This window comes from Neodiprion fabricii, chromosome 1, assembly GCF_021155785.1.
Source record: "Neodiprion fabricii isolate iyNeoFabr1 chromosome 1, iyNeoFabr1.1, whole genome shotgun sequence".
Lineage (NCBI taxonomy): Eukaryota > Metazoa > Arthropoda > Insecta > Hymenoptera > Diprionidae > Neodiprion > Neodiprion fabricii.
The window spans coordinates 28,012,530-28,034,528 of NC_060239.1; the positions used below are offsets into that span (position 1 = coordinate 28,012,530).

The 21,999-nt window shown below is 48.2% G+C and overlaps 1 protein-coding gene across 4 annotated transcripts in view; it reads right to left on the minus strand.

The window, feature by feature from the left end:
* Window positions 1-316: 316 nt before the first annotated feature.
* The window catches only part of LOC124187955, a 52,529-nt gene continuing 30,846 nt past the window's right edge, over window positions 317-21,999 (minus strand). For 3 of the 4 annotated variants that reach the window (XM_046580165.1, XM_046580166.1, XM_046580167.1), the window contains 3 exons: window positions 19,858-20,154; window positions 11,076-11,202; window positions 317-617 (listed from right to left, as the gene is read on the minus strand). In XM_046580165.1, coding sequence (XP_046436121.1) covers window positions 434-617; window positions 11,076-11,202; window positions 19,858-20,026 — 480 coding nt within the window. In that variant the 5' untranslated portion in view covers window positions 20,027-20,154 and the 3' untranslated portion in view covers window positions 317-433. The remainder of the gene's footprint in view (window positions 618-11,075; window positions 11,203-19,857; window positions 20,155-21,999) is intronic. The other variant, XM_046580168.1, reaches the window with a different exon arrangement.

The window sequence follows — 21,999 nt, forward strand, 5'->3', positions numbered from 1 at the left end:
AATAAATATAACTTCGACGACATCGGAACTCCTAACCCCGGACTCGATAGCCGTGAACTTTTATCGGTAACGCATTGTCTCAAAATAATTTTCCTTTTCTTTTTTTTTTTATCCTTCATACCGCTCGTTGACCACTGTAAACCGACTTCCTGTGCTCGGGTCAACCGGCAGGATGTCGCCACCCGAATGTTTCCCATTAATTCTACGATCGTTCGATCGCGGGTCACATGATCAGCTGCATTTGGGAGCTTGGACGGTTCTTCGGTTCCAATGTCTTATTGGTTATTGGCGTTCTTATCAATTATTGATCAAATTATACACAAACGAATATATTTTTTCACTAATTCAGCTACAACGTATAACTAAGAGACTTCTGATAAACGAATCCTCGGCTCTCGAAAGCTCCTTAATTCGATCCGTCGAGTAAAGTTCGTTAGTTTTCTTCCTGGCTACGGACTCCGGTGTTTCTCGTCTCTTTCGCCTTTCTCGACGCTTTATTAAAGCCGGTCGCTTTGCGCCACGCAGCGTTAACCCAGGACGTGACTGCCCGACACTTGGTCCGCTCGAAGGATCGTCTCTCCGTTTTATCTGCCCCTTGGTCCCGGTTTATCTCCACTCTGTAACAAAAAAGAATCGGAAAAAAATTAAAAAACTTTCACAATATAGACAGAAAAATTTTATCCATACAACTTGCAGTCAAGTTTCCCCCTCGGGCAATAAAGCTCGCCACGCTCCGAAACAGGATTCAACCGATCAGTACCACCAGCATTCGGAGGCTTGTAATTAGTACCAGGAGGTTCGATGGTTGAATTTTATGTTTTGTGCATTTCTGTGCATTTTTACGAATCCCGACATCTTGAATGTTGCACTCTTATTTGCGTTACAATACACCTGATTTGCTAACTAGTGAGGTAAGTCTCATTCCTTTTACCGCCTTCACCAACGCGTAGGAAACACACTCTTATACGCACCTTCAGCTGCGAAACAATGCATTGCATCCTGTATTCAATATCGTGTAACAGCAGGAAAGAGAAGCGAGAATTGGAGTAAGGTGAAACACGCCTAGCCAGTACCCCAATTTCAGAGGGTTAAAATCAGAAGTTTAGTTCTCCGGTGTGATTACAATAAAATAAAGTGACCTCGTTAACGAAACAACTTTGGTAAGAACTGGCAGGAGGGGCGGTGTTATAAGGGCGGTTAAGCCGCGAGCAAGCAACCCTTTACAAAAGGCCGAGAACCCCCTGAATTCCTTTACTGTATAGCCAACTCCTTTATTTCTCGGGGATACGCCTTGTTAATTAATTAGTAACTGCGCGAGTGTGAATATCATAATTATTATCGCCCCTACAACCGAGGCCCCGGCGAGTTCTCTATCCTTCGAAGTATGCTCCCAGGGGAGATAATTTGAGGAATATAATTACCAACCGATATTCTCCAGCATGTCCTTACTTCGAACAATGCACAGTTAGTACAATAGACCTAATTCAGACCAACTGATAATTACGATCTGCAGTCGCAAATGTGCGAAGCACAATGTTAAAATAATTTGGCTGTACGTTGAATCTGTACTGTTGAAATATTTACATTGAGAAGAACACCGTATCAAAGAGCTTTACAGGTGCCGCTTCAATTTGTTCAACTCACGCAAATTTCCACATAACTAAGTGACCATAAATTACATTTCCAGCGATTAAGATGTTCACAATGACTCCAAAACCTTCTCAGAACACCTCTATGAACATTGAGACAATTCGGAGAATGCGTCACCATTACCAATGAAGAAATTTGAACGGTATTAGGATTATGAGTGTTCGAATGGCTGTCTTGCAAAATCGAAAATGTGCCAAGATTATTGTACCTATTTCTTCAAACATAGCGGGTGCTCTTGAAAGAATCTTCGACACACTTTGGGAGTATCACGTATCAGCTTCTGTACGGGCATCGCGGTATGGGTGCAGGATATTATACCTATACTTTTTATTAGATTTATTAATCCCCGACTTGGAAGCGCACCTAGCCGTAGCGAGACTGGGAAGAACCGAAGGTGAAACGAAAGAAGGAAGTGTGTGGAAGAGAAGACGGGAGTATTGATCTTCCCTCCGAGCGGCAACCCCCGCTAGCCTAACCCCCGACCGAAACTCCACTCCTCCATTCACCCACCGAGCCACCCGCCGGTTGTTGTGTGCTGCATACCAATTTGCTTGATTTTTTCCCTCCTTTCCCGTCCGTCCGTCCGTTCGTCCGCCGCGCCGGCTTCGCTTCCTGCCTGTCCTTATACACGGCCTGCACGTCCTGTTTGCGCCTACCAGGCTAGACGCAGATACCGACGTTCCGACGTCGACGTCGTTGCTGCTCGAGGAAACCCGATATTCGGCTAGAAAGTGCTCGACGTTAGGTAACGAGCGTCCGTGTTGTCCGTTGTCGAGCCGTCAACGATTCCATTTTTACAACTACACGTCGGTGGATTTCGGAGCTGACAACGTGTCTTCAAATTAGATTTTCCAATCGCTTACATTTTTCCATGTACCTATTTCCAAGTCAACAACTTTTTATCGAAGTTTCGTCGAGGCACAGCGAAGAACTATTGCGCAAAGACAGAGGAGGAGAGAGATATTTTTTTACAGTTGATTTCGCAGTACCTCTGACACATGACCGTTGAAATAATTTTATTATTATCAAGATCGAGAGTAGCGACGATTGAGGGATTAGTAACAGCTGCGGCGTACACGTAGGTTACCGATTAAATTGCGATCGTTGAGATATAATTTTATTAAGAAATCGGTTATACCTACGGTATAAAGCGAAGAGGACGACGCATGAGAACGTACAGAAATGGAGGAAGGCGGGATGCATAGGAGTGCGAAAAGTTGTAAGCGGGGTAAAAAATTTGAACAAGATTCGAGGGTACGAGTAAACAAATCGTAGAGCGGGCGTCGCGGAGCGGCGACGCTATCTCGTTGACCAACTAACACGTTTTCTAATTAGCAATTAACAATTAGGCCGGAATCTCGTCCCGGTCGCGCAAAAACAGGGGACACTCGTCGCGTCGGTCTTTCCCCCCCCTTTCGCCGTTCCTCCTTCGCGATAGTAATTAGCGTGTAGTTCGCCGTCCGCGAGAAGGAGCGAGGCCCTCTCATTGGTTCGGGGCAGGGAAATCGGGTCGGCGATTGGGCTGCAGGATGAGCGGAAAGCTCGGTTGTGCGAGACAAAAAGCGCCGATGTGTACACGCCGCGCGGGTACAAAAGCGGCCGGTGTGTCGAATACAGCCGGCGAGAGGATCTCGCAGTGCGCGGATAACCGTGTATATAAAGTAAAAAGTAAAAGGCCGAAGGGATAGCGAAACGCCGGAGGAGGGGCTCTACGATAACCCTGGAGGTCTCGTCTGGAATCTTCTATTAGCAATTACAGTTGTAATTGTTTCCTGCAATATGCATGGAAACAGTTGAATTATTTAAAAACCACCCCCGCGCAAGTATCGCCGACTCGAGCACCGCCGTATGGACGCAACTCACCGGTCGCGTCGCCACCCCCGTCTTATTTCTTGCTCGAAGGTTACTTCTTCGATTCGTTCGCCCGAAATCGGGGAACGGCCAGACCTTCAATCCCCAGCCGCTTAATGGACTGGAAACAATTTCTTCGAGCTGAGCCCGGCATACCTATGCGATCAGCCGCTCACCGTCCCCTTGTCGCCACCTGAAATACGGGGAGGAGGAGGATTTCCCCCCCAAAATTGATACGTGCCTATCACACACGCGCAAACCTTTGCTCGTCGGCATTCATTTTTCTTCTTCATTTTTCACGATCGCCTCCTTATCAAAGACGCGTTCGCTCGCGATTAGGACGAAGCACTGCTGCACTGCACGTTACGAAACGTTTCCTTGTGCCGTTTCCTGCTTTTCTTTCTCTTTATTTCTCGTTATTACACCGGACTCGAGATTGTTTCTTCTTTTAAAATTCCTCCGTTACCCTTCCCGCATGGCGCGTTCCCGATTCGGACAGGCAATCGACCGGCGAGAGACGCCTGACGACCGCACGGAAGCCCGCGGTGATCGCACTCGGACTCACTTCTCTCTAACAATACGCAGGGATCCTCCGGGGGAGAAAAGGGAGGAAAGGGTTGGGTGGGGGTGAGGAGCCCGCGTAGCGCAGTGGCCGCTGCATTATCATAACCGCATTCTCGCTGACCGCGGACCGCCGCACGGCGGCCCGTACAACCTCCGCGGCTTCTTCTCCGCCGAGTCCCCGTAGCTATACGTGTACCGTGTACACATGCCCATACGCATACGTATACATGTATACATTTTATGTCCCTCTCTATAACGTTCGCTCATTTCTCTTATTCGCCTCTGCGGCACAGGGTGTCCGGGAAGTCCAGCAGCGAAGCCCCCGTGGGTGAGATTAATTCCAAGCGCGGTTGTTTCGGGAATAATTATATCGCGCTGCGGCAGATTCGATTCGTCCCTTTCCTCGGTCTCGGTGCGATTACGACTGCGCAGTGAGGTGTGATCCAGGGTCTCGACGATGCGTGGAAGACTAGCGAATTCGGTGAAGGATTTAGCGCGCACCGTCTTTTTTCTACCGATTGGCGAGTATTGAAGTTTGATAATTACAGCGGTGGGTGCCGTTCGAGATTTTTCAGTCACAGGGTATGTGCTCCTCCCGATCAGCAATACACAAAAGGATCTCGCTTATAATCGACCGGAGTTTGAAGAGAATACCGTTTATACTTCTGGGCCACAGGAGAGAATTCCCTGCTCGTGTCGATCGTCCGCAAAGAAGAGCGGTCAGATTCCGGTTTTGAGCGGTGAACGTGAAATTATTCATGTATGCAGAATTTCAGGAAGTGTTTCAATAATATATAATATGCAACCAATTGAATTGATACACGTATACGTATACACGAGTATTTAAACGTGCCCTCCGAATGCTGTCGGCGTCCGCTCTCTCTCCCTCTTTTTCTCCTACTCGCTCTCGTGGGTGGTTGAACGTCTCAGAAAGGTTTTAGCCCGCGGTTACCTACCGCGATCGAACACGAATCGAACTGCCCCCGATCCGGCAAGCGATCACGGCGGAACCTGATGCCGTTTCGGAGACGATAAATTCTCCGATTCGAGAGTCGAGCCTCTCTTCTTGACAGTCGATCAAATGCCGGAACGTCGGAGCGATGCCAGAAGCAACGGGAAGCACAAGGCCCGAGGACAATCCGGCAATGAAGCTGCGACCGCATCCTGAGCACGGGACGACGATAATTATAGTACAGTTACGTGGCGCGTGTTACAGGTTCTGTCCTACAGCGGCGATGGCGAAACTTTTTGATGAAATGTGCCAGAAATTAATCTTCCCAGAACCTGCCTCTTCGTAGATACGTGAAGTCGAGGCAGGCAGTTGATTTTATCACTTGCCATATTTTACTGTCAATGCGCTATACCTACTTCCACGTACGACAATACAGAGGAGGACCACAGCCACGGAGTATTCAATGAAATTTTCGTAACTTGCTACACGATTGTGTCACTGTATTTCATAGGTTATATATCTTCGAGCAGATTCACTTGTTGGTTTTAATTTTTTCTCCATAGACGTGGCTTCTGGCGCCACTGGATCACGGCCTATCCGTATATTATTCATTGCCGTCGCAAGAGGCATGATTGCCCTCATCTCACTGCAGCTTTTCAATACTCGACACCAACGGATTGCGAAATTTTTATGCCTCGAGAGTTGACTTGTTTTCGTCGAAAGCAAATCTGGACGGATAAGTCATTTTCCAAACTTCCGCATACAAACGGTATCGACGTATAAACAGATTGAACTCGTCGTCTCGCAACGAAGAAACCATTCGCGGCTAAAGAACAAAGCGAACCGCTGCATCATCGGGTGAAATAATTGCAAATGTTTAACCTACAGGAACTCCGTCACCATTCCGCGAGTGAAATCGACGTTTTTCTAAGCAAAGAAACGGCGCTCGGGTGCCAGCGTCGCGTCATTTTTAGGTCACATCGTGACGCGAAAGCCGATCGGGCCTCGCGACTCACGATCAGGCCGGATCGAGCGATCGGCTCGACGCGACGAATCGGATCAATTAAAAAACGAGCGACCCGCAGGTGAAGTCGAAGAGGCGCAGACGACGACTCTCGACTGCAAAATCTGATGATAATCGCTCGCTGTAAGAATAGATCCGTAATAATTCTGGATTCTCGTTACGCACATGCCGCGGCGCTCGGAGGTCCGGAGGAATTCGCTTACGGCACGCCGGTGTGGGTTGGTTGTATCGCAGCACCACCGGCTCACTCGCTTATATACGACCAATCGCTCTGTTACGTAACCAAAGTGACCAGGGCTGGATTTGCGTCCGAGGTAGCGACGGGCTGAAGTTCCTCGTGGATCCGTTCAAGTGGAAACGTCGTGAGCACGAGACACCGCGTTCTCGAATGATTTCGACCAGGAATCGAACCTTGCTCCGATAGTTCCGCGCATAGATACGTCAGAAGATCTGTGCTCGCGTCGTTTTATTTTTTTTTTAGTTTTGAGCACGCGTACGTTTCGCCTTTGGCCATTTTTGTTGGATCGTACGATTTGATCGATATTCGAGATCTACGGGGTGGAGGAGGGTTGCGATCGTACGGCCAGCTTCCAGACATCGCTGAATGTAACGAATACCGGTTCTCTAACGACATCAAACGACAATCACATCAATCAAGGGACATCGCGATAATTCCACTCGCTTCGTAGTGGGTTGTTCGTATCGGCTGCCGGAGATCGATAGATTAACCGAAAGGCATTTTATTATTGCGGACACACGCAGTGTGAGAAAAATCCTTTATAGCGGCGTCTCGGCGAGTCTAAGCTTCAGCAAACCTGGTACAACCTCACCCGACAGCTAGCCTATATGCTTTAGCCAACTCGCGTTGGTTTCCAGTTTTCTTTGCAGACCGCAGACACTCGACGGCGAGCGGAAAATTCCCATGCGTCCTTCGTTAGCGCTGCGGTTTGAACCTTCGGCCGTTGGACATAAAAAATTCTGACGCAGGCACGTGACGAGAATCACGATTTAGCATCGCGCTAAACTGACTACAATACAAATCTGAGATATTGCTTCTCCGACCGTCTTATCCGAAAAATGACCAATTGAGTGATAAAATTTGGTTTAAAATCGGTCCCATACTAATTCCACGAAAGGTGAATTGTTTATTCAACATTCCATTCACGTGTGCAAAATCATGTTTCCATCAAAACAGGAGCGAGTTCAACGCTTCTACACACCAACCGATATGCGTTGGTAAGTCCGGGAAACTCCCGCCCCATAACTTTGCGAACAAACAGAAGCCGCGCATCGCTGCTCGACGCTGCGAAGCGGCGGTGAGGGTGTAACGGGTGCGGATTCGGATGAAAAATAAAGTAAAATAATAAAATCCAGACGCGACGGAGCGGAGAAGAAGAACTGGAAGACGAATGAGGACAAAAATGAAAATGAAAGTAGGAAAAACAAGCAGAAGCAGAGCTAAGTAAGTAAAAGGCGGAAAATAAGGGAAGGGAGAATGGCGGAAGAGAAGGAGAGAGGTGGAACCGCGTGACGAGCCATCATAAACTCCCATTCTTGTCGATAAAAACAAACGAATCCGGAACGTACAGTTGGAAGACGTGGTCTGTAACTGATCATTCCGAGGGTTCTATTCTCCACTAAATTCTCGATACGAGCACTGTAAAGCAAAAGGAAACCAATGCCGAAGGTATACGATTCTCGTTTGAACCCTGGAAACCCCTGTAACGGGGCTAAAAGAAAACGGTCAGTCGTTTCACATATCTTATACGACGACTGCGCGACGCCCTCGCAACGCCCCGGGCTTTCAGCCAGTGTGGAAAGAAAAAAAATATAGTTTTTCAATAGAAAGGCGAGTCGGTATTCAATCCCGTTCTCAAAGCGTCAATCAACGGGTCAAGCAATAATTGAGCAATCTCGGTTTCCTCGGATTTTTAACAAAGTCAAGCTCTCTAAGGTACCGTTTGTAAGTAGCCCAAACTTTTTTGTCTCTCGTTACATTTTGATATTGTTATTTTTAGATTTTGATTTTTTTCTCGCCAACTCGATTCCAAGCCTCGGCGCAAATCGGTCCGCAAAATGGTAAAATCGAAGGCCTGTGATCCTTGGCGTGCGTGACGTTGGTATTGTAAACGCGGCTCTCCTTACAAGGGAAACAAAACCGGGACGCGGGAATCGAAGTCGGACCGCGTGCGGCCGCTGCATCCGCGTGTGTGTTTGTGAGTCCATGCGTGTAGCGGTTGCGGCAGGCGAGGGTGTAACGCAAGCTCGTGCACGGACACGGACACGATTCGAGGCCCGAGCTCGGGATAGTCGGGGGATAGGGTACGTCGAGAAAATGCTATTGTGCCAGTTAAAAGCCAGTTTTATGCTCAGCATCCCCGCTCTCACCAACCCCAGTTGACAAGCGACAAGTTTTCACGACCGCGTGCGGCTAGCCAGACTGCGCCGAGACTTTATTTATACTTCCCTCGATCCTCGCTCGCTATACAATATACAAGACCGTCCGACATGCGCTTGGCTCATTGGGAAATACGTCTCTCCCCCGAGGGATGATGTCTCGCGCTCCGCGTAAAAACTAAACAACCCATAGATCGAACATCGTGGCCGAGAGGGTCTCTTCGACCGTCGGTGAACCTCGCCTAGAACTTAGAGTTACGGAAGTAAAAAGTTACGATCAAGAGTCGTTCCTGTGGACAAGCTAGTCTTTGCCGAAATAATGAATCAGCGAGTAATCACTATGTGTCACCGGTAAGCGATTCCATATTCGCTTTACCAACGCTTCGATGAATCAACTTTTCAGCAATGATTGATGGAACGATCTCGCGGTCTACCAAGACAATAATTAAGACATCGAGTTTTCAGTCTACGGCAATAATCGCAGTATATGATTAACTGCGGTGGTTCGAACGGGTTACGAGTTTCCCGTGTACCGCAGAATGAATTACACCCCGATGATCTACCCGCGTTGAAGAGGATTACGACCTCGCTGGGTCGACGACTGGAAGCAGACAGTCGCGTTACCCCGAATGTTGCACGCGGCTGATTGACAAAACACGAGACCGGCAACTCGGAGTCGGTCCGCAAAATCTCGAGAGTTCGGTCCGGGTGGCAGGTGGAACTTGTTAAGGCGCCTACGCCTTACACGAGACTTCGATCGTACGTGTGTCCGGCTGTGTCAGCCCGAGGCGTCAGGGTACGTATAGTCCTGCAATGGCGAGCCACTCACAGTCGCAGGTATACGACTACACCTCCAGGTATAACGCTGCACGTAGAGTGGTAAACTGTAAGGTTGTATATTATTCCGCATTATACACCTTTCGCTTGTCAGGTTGTCCCGATCTCCTTCGGGCGACACAAAGGCACAAGTATAGGTGTGTGAATGGTTATAGCCTGCACCTTTCGTCGCGTGTGTGGATCCAAGCAGCTGTGGATGTGGATACACCGTCTTTTCAGCCTCCTCCGCGTCTCGGTATATCCGGATATTTATGGGTCGTCGGGGAAACCGGAAACACTTCACTTATTCGGTAAGAGACCTGATCGTCGCCCGATTTTTTCCCCAACTAACGTCGAACGCTCCTCTCGTATAGGCAATTCTTCCATACCTCACGACGCGACGGTGCGGTAAAGATTTGGCCAAGTCAAGTCTCATCGTCGTTTTTCAACCCTTGCACGATCAGCCTCGACAATGGAAGGTTCGACTCACCAAGAATGAAGTGAGTTTGCACTTCGCTCGGAGTAATTGTAGAATCTGGGAAAAGATCCAGCAACTTGTCGGTGTCGTGACGGCCGTCGGGACTCGCGGATAGATGTCCGATCTGTCCGCGGTGCGGCCTGCATCTTTGAATCCGGCTCACGGTGGCTAGGCGGCGCGGTTTCTGTGTGTGGAACGGATGCAGCCGCCGGTTTCGGCGGCCTCCGACGGGACGAACACCCCCGGTGCATTCGTGTGCATGCGGACGTCAACCGACGCGAGAGGACAATGCCAGATGCAAGATAGCCGGCCGCGGGAGCTCGAAGAGACGACGCCGATATCGCGGTCCCGGGGTCCGCGTCCTGGTGACTCGGTTAGCTCCTCTTTTACCCAGTCTGCATCCTCGGAAAGACCGGGTCGCCCGGCTATCGGCGATCGAGCAGCTACCGCATTCGTGCATCGAACGTTTTCAAAACGAGGCCCATCATCGTCTGTGGAGGAGGGAAAACTTTGGGCATTTTGCGTATTGCGCGTGACACAAATGTACGACGCGGTCTTTTTCACCGTAGAGGAGAAATCGAAGGTTAAACGTATCGGCGACACACCGATTTTATTCTTCAATCTCATTAATCGTTTTTCTCACGCTATCGTATACGGGGAAGAAAAAATTGTCCCCTCGTGGTCGGGAGCGATCGTTATTACATATATTCTCGAGCTTAAGTGTACACGCACACGTCGCACAGGTGTAACAAGATTCCGTGCAAAAAAAATATCGTAAAGTTGATACGAGTTATATTCACATTCAGTAATTAGTTACTCTAGAACACGTTGGTTTCTTTGATTATGCAAATGATGATAAATTAATCAGCCTACAGGAATCGCTGAGCGAAACGAAAAAAGGAAAAAGTATATAACGCAATAAAAATATCCAACGGGGAATTGCAGGTGTGTGCAGGTTGAGCTGGTAGTAGTCGGGCATGATATGATACAAGGAATCGGTTTCATCGCAACATGTTATGCTTTTTTTTTCTCCTCTCACCACAAGACCCATCATCGAGTACGGACCTGTTAAAAAATTCTGTCTGCTTAAAGGTTAGATCAGGCGAGTGATTGATATAAAGTTAATAACGTTTACTGGCTATCGCTGCATCGTTGGATCGTGAGTTATTTGGAGATTGTGTCCCGAGTGACGCGTGAGAAGAAAAAAACAAAAAACCTGCAAAATCGTAAAATATACGAAGGATATTATGCAGTGCGCGACAAGGCCAAGCTAGTCGACGCCTCATATTGGTTAGACGATACGGTGGTTAAATGGGTGAGCTGCTAGTCCACTATCCACGTACTTTCTACAAAGACTCGAACAGCGGCGACCGATCCGACCAAAGTTAAAAAGGTTGCGAGGCCCGAAGGCCCAACGTGTCGCCAAACGTGTTCCAAGGCCCCCATGGACACGAAAGAGGGTCGGTCCACCTGTGGATGAAATTAACTCTACGTTACTCAAACCGATATTACAAATCCTAAGCAAGGAGGAGAAAAAAAGATTGAATAAATTAAAAAAACGAAATAAAGATGCGTATCGATGTCAAACCTGACTGGGTAACGCGCATTACATGCGCATCTGGTGTCGAGGAGTCGTGTGACTCATGAGCAATTTTGATTATGCATGACTAGAATAAATTGTGCTTTAATTAGATGTAATATACATACATACATACATAGAGATTTGACGATTTCTCGTTTCGGTCGCGTGCCAGACCGTAGCTCGGTTGCAGATTTTGCGAATATTTCACGAATTACTAGAATGCCGAGCTCACGCGACGGGCGTCTAGCTAAAGCGGGATTGTAACGTGTCACGATACAGTTCCGCGTAGGTGATTAAGACCAGCAGGCATTGTTAACCGTGACTTTAATCTGCAGCGGATTTTATTTACCCTTCGGCCGGCAAACACGCCTGCCGTAGTCTCGTCTCGTGTACCGCAGGAGTCCTTTTTCTACGACATTCCACTTAATTTTTAATCGCCGCTCGCGAGCTTTATACACCTTTGGTAAATCGTCGTTTCGCGAGTACGGCACGTCACGTAATTCACGGAGCGATTAGCGGGTGGTCCGATCTGCCTCGAGTGAAACCTCGACGAAGGTTGAAAAAATGCTTGCTCAATATTGGAAAAAAAAATTCAAGCTGAGCAAACGCTGTGAACCTGATCAAATCGGGCCCCCATTGAAGGTAAAAGATTTCACGAAGATACACGCGATTATGGGCGGGATGGTTATCGGATGGAAAACTTGACTGATTGTAAGTGGTCAATATTTAACGAATCGAGATGCTGCGAGAGTACTAATAAGAAATGAGTGAGCGGAGAGACGCCGGAGGGTATTTATCGTCAATCAGAGATCCGTACCTGTTGTCTGAGCGTTGATAATTCACTATCAAGGTTTCTTCGCGCGTACCGATCGCAAATGATTTTTGCGTTATTCACTTTGACGCATGAATCGCGTCGTCTAATGCACCGGCCGAATTATAGCCAAAGACTTGTATTAATCGTTTGTCCACTAAATCTGCGTCATTACAACGCACCGTTCAAGTGACATAAATATATGCATCAGTTTTATAGGCTCGGACGGCTGGACTAGGCAGCTCGGACGAGTCGTCCGCATAATTATTTATTCACGCATACATAATTAACAAACCTCAAATGAACCGACGTGCAGCACCTCCGCATGAGAGGATACATTACTATTTGCATTTTCTGACCTGGGTCAATGGTCACCGATCGCATATATACATATTCAAATTTACTTCACCGAATAATTTCAGATCACACGTACTTACACGATCGCGTAATAATACGCGGCAGCTCGTAGCGTTTGGTTTTACAATATTATCGTTCGACGATATTATTGAGTATAATATGTGTGCTCAAGCTGCGGGGCTAGGCTTTTTTCGATTCTCTTTACCCCGACAATAGCCAACATATTTGAAAGATCCTTTCCCCTGACAAAACTTGTTCTTAACGATTTTGTCGTATGCCTGAATATTCAAAATATCGAGCAGAAAACCAACTGCTGTACATTTCAATCAGCGCTAATTTAATGTATTGATGTACAATATTGGCGTTATTATATTCCAATAGTTGTTATATTCCGCGACAAGTTTCATGTCTCGTATAATCAAGTAAATGAGTATTATTTTCACATCCCTTGATTTAGCAGCTTGATGGATCAAGTACATTTCGACACCTACAATCTGCAAAATCTATGGATCCTCTTCGTCACAGCGGGAAACAATATCACGTCGAGTTTCTACCATTCGCCAAGGCGCGACTCCCTTCTTCGCGTTGATCGTCCAGCTTGACGGCAGATTGGGTCGATGAGGTTTTAACGTCCCTTTTACGACCCTTTAAAATACCGTCATCGGAGCCGCGGGGAAGCCTCTTAATTATTTTACGAGAAATCCTACGACAATACTCGGGAGCGAAAACATAGGGAAACAGCTTGTCTTTCGAGTGGTTTTTGGCCTCGCGATTTGTAGTTACAAGAAACAATTTATGAGCAATCGTCGGAGAATCGTGTAATTATCCTAACCGTGGATATAACGTTGTATTATAAAGGTGGAGGTTAGATCCAGCGGCCGGCATTCGTATTCTTCTTTTTCCATCCTGCATCGGCAGCTTTAAAGTAAGTTGGTTAAAAGCAAACCATCTTTTTCTTCCCGATAAAATTTTAATTTACACCTTTCACTGCGCTTCATTTCATGGCAATTATCATTCAAACGTGCGGGTCATGATCATCGATGAATTATAACCCGTTTAGTACCTCGGGAGATGTGTTTGAGTTTGAAAAATCATTAACAACAGGACCGTTCATCGCAGTGCGAGCCTCAAACTCGTTTGTGGAAATCCAATCGTTTCAATCTATTAACGCGTTACGATACCTCGCGTTTTTGTACCGCGAACGAACGGACGAGTCCAAACTTGACGCGCGTAAACCAACGAGGCATACATTCTCACAGGAAACATAAATTTTCCCTAAATACGTTGAAACCGGCATGGATGATCGGCGGGTATCACTAAAAATTAATGTTAAAACTTTTGACAGATTCTCAAAAATTCCATATTCATGAAAGTACGGGTGAAGGAATTAAAAATAGTTATACATCAATCACGGGACTAAGTAAGTGATTGCACCGACGATAAACCGACAAGGCTACTGCCCATAAAAAATTACCTCCTACCAGCAACAGCGATGGTGTATAAGGTTTAAATGTGTCAGCTGCGACAGTCGGTGGCTACATAGATTTTATTCACGGAATAAGCGATTTCAAGACAGTTTCGCCTCGTTCGACCTCGAAGAATTTCCAAATCACCTGCAGAGCGGCATAAAACGAGCGTGCAGGTGTGCGAGATCAGCGCCGAAGAGGCTTGATCAAATTTAAGACGGCGATTATACGAACGGCGTATAAATTCATTTAAAAGTTTTCACCTTATCAGGGGAACGAATTAACGCTCGTGGAAAATTTTCGTGTAAAATGTCCGTTCTCGCGACTCAGAGACGACGGACACCTCCAGGCATTTTACCCAATGGTCGGCCGAGCATTGCCCAACTGGTAGGTATCTGGCTTATAATCAGAAATCAGGAACATTCACATGGTTGTAACCGAAACCAGAAACGCGGGAGAGACACCGTCAGTTGCGTAAGATTACCGCGTTCCTGCTCACACGCGTAGACGCGTAGGTATACCTCTATATCTGCCTGTACATATTCTCTCTCTCCTCCATACACACGGTACGCACGTGCAGTCCAAGTATACGAAGCCCCGAAGATCTCTCTCTTCCTCTCCACCTCTCTCCATCGAGGGGAATAGAGAGAGGGAGAACTAGTTTTATCAGTCGAAAAATACGCCCAGCCCAATTAAGGATTTATTTATGTGTCAGCCGGCGTATTAAACAAACTGAAATACGTACGAAAATAAGGCTGCGCTATCCCTAACTCTTGATTCAATGTTATACTCTGTGTATATTGATCGTTGACTCTATATTTACGAACCCATAGATTTTCTAGCCACGTATGTACCGATCCCTGTGTCTCGTATACCCTACAAATGAATAAATTAGGCTTTCTAGCTTAAACCGGGCCACCGTACTCCTGCACCCATTGCCTGATAGCCTTCGACTTTGATTGGACTCGATAATCCCGTCAAACTTGCCGATTTTTAAAAAAACCATCATTTCACAATAATAATCGGATCACCGCGATGCTAGAACCGTGTACGATTTTCGTAATACTTTCCACCTGATTTTCGGGAAATTTAATTTTCCTAATCGTGCCGCGAGTTCGGCATCGGCGCGAAGTCCTCGAAGCCAAATATGTGTAATTGACGAGTTAAAAAAAGAGGGAGAGAGAGAGGGGGGAAATCTAGCCTGTCAACGAACGGTTAACAATCGACAATATTTTTTAGCTTCACAGTGTCGTCGTGGTCGTCGAGAGGGGTAGAAACCTGGCGCGGATGTCAGTCAGTCTTTACCCATGAGACACGAGGACCGCCTTTACCAGGCGGGTGGCGGCGGCGGCGGCGGCGGTGGCAGAAGAAGAGCGAGCCCGTGAAGAGAGCGGCGCGGCGGGCGCATCAGGAGCTCGAGAGCCGGAGGATCAGAAGCAGAAGCGGCAGACAATCTCGCCTCGTTTATCAGGGTAGCATTGTAGGAGAATCGGGAGTGGGGTGTGGGGTGTGGAGGGGGTTTCGGGGCGACGGGGACGACACCCTCTTTGTTGGCTACATCCAGATTCAGAACCCGACTGCTCAATCCTTTCCTTTCATTCGCTCGACTCTCTTTTCATTTTTCTTCTCTCCGCATACAGCGCCGCGAGCTCACAAACACGCGTCACAGAGGGCCCGTGTCCTCCTTTGCCCTCGGACCCGCCCCTCCTCGCTATCTTTTAAAAAGCAATTGTAGTAGAAAAAAATGGTCCTCGCTATCTGGGAAACGGATCGAGTGGCTGCGTGCAAGCGAACGAGAAAGAGTTTGTGCATCGTGTGACCTCTCTCTCTCTCTTTCTCACTCAGCTTCTTCTTTTTCTCTCTGCTCTCCCCATATAGGTGCGGAGAGTAAGGTGAACCCTGGCTGCCGGGACCGGAAGTCGTCGTAGTCGCAGTCGTCGCGACTGGGAGGGGCGGCCAAGAGAACGACACAGTTTCGCTCCGTTTCAATTCCTCTTGCAGTTTCATTTGTTACGCGTCTATCTTCCGGAAGCTGAAGGGAGTTTTAAACTGGCCTACTGTACCGTCTTACACGATCTTCGCCTATATAAATTCTTACTGTCTGTGAGAAATACCGAGGCGGCGAATCGTCCCAATTAATTAATAACACCGAAGAGGAATCCTCTACGTCCATTCCCGTAGTAGTTCTATGCTTGCGTTTAGCTGCGTTTATTATTCGACAACGGAAGGCAGAATCTTAATTCAGAGCGTATATGTCGAGGTGATCGGAAGGGGGGCGACGAGAAGACTCCACGGTGCGGTGGTCGAGCCGCGAGCCAGTCGATATACCTACAGAATGTCGAAACTAGGAGAACAGGCAATTGCTTTTAAGGGGAAACATTTTCAGAAACTCCTCGGAAACATAAAGGACGAGATTTACACCGCATTAGGTTCCTCTTCACCACCGACGCCGACGCCGCAATCGACGATTAGGGCTGCAGGCGGCACGGGCGCAGCTCTCGCCGTTAAAGTTATGCTTATATATGGCATGCTTGACCAATGCCTGGATGTATATTGTCGGTACATGCACCGCATGCGCGTCTCAGGCGCATGGCACCGTTGGTCAACTCGGAATTCGACAAGACACGTTAAAGCTTTTTATCAGGTGTGAATAATCGATGAAATTGGAGAAAAAAATTCTAAGGCCCGACCCAGCTGGCTCGGTCACGGGGCCTCAAGCCTTTCCAAGTCATCGGCGAGATCAACTAGAACTGAAATAGCCCGAAAATCAAAGCAGTTTAATCGAGATCATTCCTCGACGTACAAAAACCGCACTGAGCCGTTCGCTCCAAGTTTAATATGATCGAAGTGCTTGAAACCCGATAGGAAAATGCTGCACGAATAAAATCTGGCTAATTATCGAACTATTTCAAAACACAGCCTTGAGACGCGAATCGACGCCAAGGAATACCAGAGAGAATTCACTCGTTCGTTAATCCTCCTCGCGGGCAGGTATATCACAAGAATACCGGCTCGGTCTGGAGCGATCGGGGATTTCAAAATGTCGACCCAATCATTCACCGCAGCGATCAACCATGAAACTTGAAATCGTTACACAACCGCGGGTTTCTGGACGGTCTGGAGATCTCGTCGTACAATCCCCCCCTCCCTTTGACTATTTTGAAAAAAGAAACGGAGTAGAAAAATAATAAACGTCCGACGGTTTAATGAGAACCACGGCGGAAATCCAACTCGAGGAATGATGTCGATTAACGCGGACATAATCGACGTCGGAGAAACAACCTCGATGTAGGTGAACCGCACCCGGCGCGCTATCGGTGTGAACTGCCACCGGTATAATTTTCGGTCATTCAATCCATCCCGTAGTCAGTTTACGCCGGTATATCCTATGAAACTCCTCGTCCGATCTGACCGCCTACTAGGTACTACTAGTCCTCCTCTACGAGTCCCTTTGACCACGTCTGCGGACCCGAGAAGAAGGGAGCGCGGCGAGAACCTATCTTCGGACCCAGATCTCCGCCGACTATACAACGTAATAGTTTTTTTATTTTTTATTTTTTTTTTTTCTCCTTTTTATCCCTCCCGTGAATGCGAACGACTCATAAAGCTGTCTGTCCGGGACGTTTAACTCGCTTTTAATGAATCCTAGGCGCGGACGTAGCCCGGCAGGGACTTGAATAGCTAGGATATCCCTGAAAATTAGCTCCCTCGAACTGTTGAGCGACTCTTACTTCTTCTGATCTGTTATTTTACGGTCGAGAATCTCAGCCGATCGCTCAAAAGACTAGCGACTCGAGGACACGGTTGGATTCGCAAAACCGTACCCCCGCCTCTCTCCACCCCCGATTGTACCTGTTAAAGGGAAGGTGGTCCGTGGAATTTTCACCCATCTCTAGGAGCGCACATCTGGTCGCCACGTGGGTACGTCAGGTGCCGTCATGACGCCATCGTCGGTTGGGTCATCGGGCCCGACACGATGAAGCGTCAAGCAGAGGCTGCAGGTACTCGGCAAACAGCGCTGGTCGGCCCGAAGCTGCTGAGTTTAGTTTATGGTCCCAGCGGGAAATCGGACGAGGATGTCCCCAGCAATCAGGTGCACAAGCACCGCTCGGTCAGGTCCGTTCGACATGTGTTTCGTATTAGCCGCGTTCACCGCCTCCTGCGTCCCGAGAAACGGAGTTTGCCGGCTTATATTGTGCCCGAAAAGTCTCGAGGAAGTCCGGCTAATCAGAGCCCGCTCGCACAACTGGCGTAAATCGTTTTATTATCGTCAAGTTCGGTTCCCACGCCAAAACCAGCGGACCGTTCCTTTGTACAAGACTGGGCTCCGGACGTTGACAAACTCCTTCGAAAGTTGCATCTCAACAAGGTAGCCGGTGCTTGGACACGCCCGATCCACGGTTATTTCCAGATGCGAGGAGCATGATCCACGCCGAGGGTCAACCTGTGCCCGAATCGGTGCTCGCTGGTCTTGCCTTCGCACGTGCAGCGGTTCCGGGGAATTTGAGGAGGAAGAGGAAGAGGAATGGGAGAGTCGACAGACTGGTATTATTCAGATTCGTGCAAACGAGACACGGAGCGTAAATCACCTGGCCCGACCCGAAGTCGAGCAGTTGTCTTACGGTTTTTAGTTCCGTGACATCGCAGCGGCACGGAGAGAAGAGAACCAGCCATTCAGCCACGTGCAGAGGGGCGGTCTGAGCTCTCCTTTTCGCTCTCCCTCTCACTCTTCATCCAGGTTTAGTGTCCCGACGGGGTAATCACGATCGAAAAATCATCCCCGGATCGCGGGGGGAGAATGGGCTATAAACTAGAGCCGAATTATTCGTTCCTAGCTCCACTCCGGAGTGTTTTCCTCTCTCTAAAAAAAAAAAAAAATACAAAAAAAAAAAAAAAAGAGCTGGAAGATCCTTCGCACGCGAGATTCGAGCCACTCGGCTGTATACCAACGGCGTTACCCACCGCAGTTAGGAACCGTAAACGCTGCCGCGGTACGGACGATAATTCTCAGACGATTATTGGCGTTACACCCTGGACTAGGCGGATGGCCCGGAGCGGCAACGTCGACGAACTTCCGTGTCGGCCACACGCTGTGTCGATGAATACGCCACCAGCCGAACATTACGGGTCATCCTAATTCCTCACCAGCAGCCCCTACCCCGAGACAATACGACCGGCGTTTCAGGTTCGTTTACAACCCTGAACGGTAAACACTTTGCCCTGGGAAACGTTCTCACCGAAGCGTAAACTATTGTGTGTAAGTGGGGAGTTTCGATCACCTGGGATACGCACCATCTCCGTTAATACTTGTAACAACACTGTGAAAAATGACGCGCTGAAATTCTCCGGCATGATGCGAAGGAGGAGGACTTTCGGTAATGCCAGTCTTAAACGCTGCGGGTACGGCTCTTCCTGTCTTCGTGTTGTTATTGGAACCGTTTTTTCTCTCTTTCCTTTCTCATCGGATTTTAGATACGGTGCGGAAGAGCGCGCGTCGAGTTTCAAGACAAGACGAAATTTATGAAAGGAACGAAACGAAAGGCATGGTGAATTAATAACTCAGTCCCTAATCAACGTCAATCTGGACGCAAGCGAGACGCCGCAGCGGTTCAAATCGCGCGAAGAACCGAGTCTGGACGTTAAATTATAGGGCCGGGAAAAGTTCAACCAAAGTTTCAAGCTAATCGGGAATTAGTCGAGTGCCATGGCGTAGCAACAGACGCGTTGGGGACAGCGGGTGTTGGTTCATTCGGAAATTTAGCGGATAATGCGGTTGCTCCTCTTCAGTTATTCAGTTTCCAGGTTTGACTGCACGGAATCCGAGGAAAGTTTTCAAGCCGAGCCCTCGACGTTCGCCTTTTATTAGTTTTAAACACGCGTTAAATAAAGTAAAACTAAGCCAAGCTTACCGGGACCAGATCGTGGTTTAGAGTTTAATCGCAGGGCCGATGCAACCCCCGTCGTCCTTACGCCTGATGCTGCCGCGTCTCTGGGGGAGCCTCGACGCTCCGTCACCAGCGATTCTAGTCTCACTGTTATTCTCCTAGGGTGGGGCCGCATCCTCGAGTAGTCATCCATGGAATGAACTCTGACCCGGTAACGAGAGAACGCCGCGTTGAAATCGGGATTCTCTCATTGCCCCGGGAAGCTCGTGCGCCGAGGAAGAGATTCCGGATGATTTTTTTTCTCTTCATTCGGCTGAACCACTGGCGAAAAAGAACAAGTGTCTAAATTGAAGGTGATTCTTCTCATCCTTATTTTCGATCATATTCGCGAAGCGTTCAGATTTCTCTCTAGCAGACAGCCAGCTTTATTCTCGATCCATTCAAAACCGTGCAGACACTCCGGTGCGAAATCAACCCTCGCCTTTAATTGGATACTTTTTTTCGAAGGCCTCGAGAGAACGAAAAAGTCAGGAGACGTGATTTCTCCGCCGAGCTTTCTCTCTCTTTCCCTTCATCGCTTGCCCGCTGATTCTCTCTCTCGCTCCGACCGGCCGTCCCATTCGCTCCCGCGCCCCTCTCAATCAGCGGCCGGATTACACTTTTAATTCATTTTTTTAACTAAGTCAACCCACCCTGGGATTTGAAAGACAAGAGGTTTTCGCCGAAGAAAGAACGCCTACCGAGGCGAAATGAAATGTATGCCGAGGGGGGATTCGGATCCAACTGCTAAGGCTGGTTGACGGTGCGAGAAAGAGACAAAGAACCCGAGAGACGACTGTGTTGATGAGCCTAATTAATTTCAGCCCAAACTAGAACATCGGGGATTTACTCTTTCACTGGCGGAACCAACTTCACAAAAACCTGCCACTCGACACTCTCCTTATTTATCCTAATCGGTTATTCGGACAAACGTCGGTATGCTGGCTGTTCGACTCATTGATTACACGGTCAAATCTTAATTAGTGTAAACTAAATTCCCGTCACATGCCTTTTTAGTTATTTAGTTCTTGTTTGCATCAATTATACCATGATTCTATGTTACATGCATGTTAAAGAATAACCTGTATGCGGCTTGGAAAGAGACTGAAACGTAGTAAAGTAAGCCTAATCTAATCTTATTTTCAAAATCTGATGCAACTGATCACGGAACGGTTATTTCCGGTGCTTAAAGGTTCGTGTTCTTTGAATCTCTCCATTGAAAACTCGTTGTATCAAACCATTTGACATTAGTTTAACGCGGAGGCGTCGCTTACGAGCAAGTCGTCACGATGAGAAGGTAGAAGAAGTAAGGTTAAAGGTGGGTGAGCCGATTCCCTAAAGTTTCTTCGAGATGGAGAAATTTGAAAAAAGGGATCAACATCATCCGATGTTATACGACTCACTTTACCGGACGGCGAGATCCCGGGTTCCGATCTGATATTGAGGTCGGCCCAACCTCTGACTCCTGGTTTTTTGAATGGTACAGTTCCTTGGGCGTGCTGTAAAAGGAACCCTTTATTCCCCATTGAGTAGACGTGGCGTAGTAGTAAATCTCGTTAAAAAGTGGCCCACTATCGTCGGCTGTCTCATTCGATCTGATTTTCGGTAGGGAGTAGAGTCCGTGCCAGTCGTCGTCGTTAAGGAACAAATGACTCGACCGAGTGGAGAAAGTAAGAGAGAGGAACGAGGAGAATAAAAGGAAGGTAAAGGAAGCCGAACGTCTCGCGGCATACGCTACCCTGGGCGTTATTGCTTATCACACCCCCAGCCATTCCCTCCCCGCGCGTTTCATCCGGCTTGCCGGATCCCCGTTCGCCGAATAAGTGAGTGCCCATAAACGTAAAGCGTGTTCTTTTAAGTGGGCCGCGTTTAAAACATCGCCCCAACCGACGTGAGCGACCCGCCCGAACCCCGGCAAACCGAGTCGCTCAGCTTCCTCCTCGCACGCATGATATGGGTGCAGAGGGATCTCTGCAGGGTCTCGATTCTGGATCTGGGTTTCCCTTGGGTTGGGCGCGGGCTCTCCGAACGCCGACGAGTATATGCGCGCGGGGACGAAGGGGGCGTAATATTCTTGAACCCCCAAGAGGAGGCTTACTGCAATAACCCCCGCGGCTCAAACTCGAA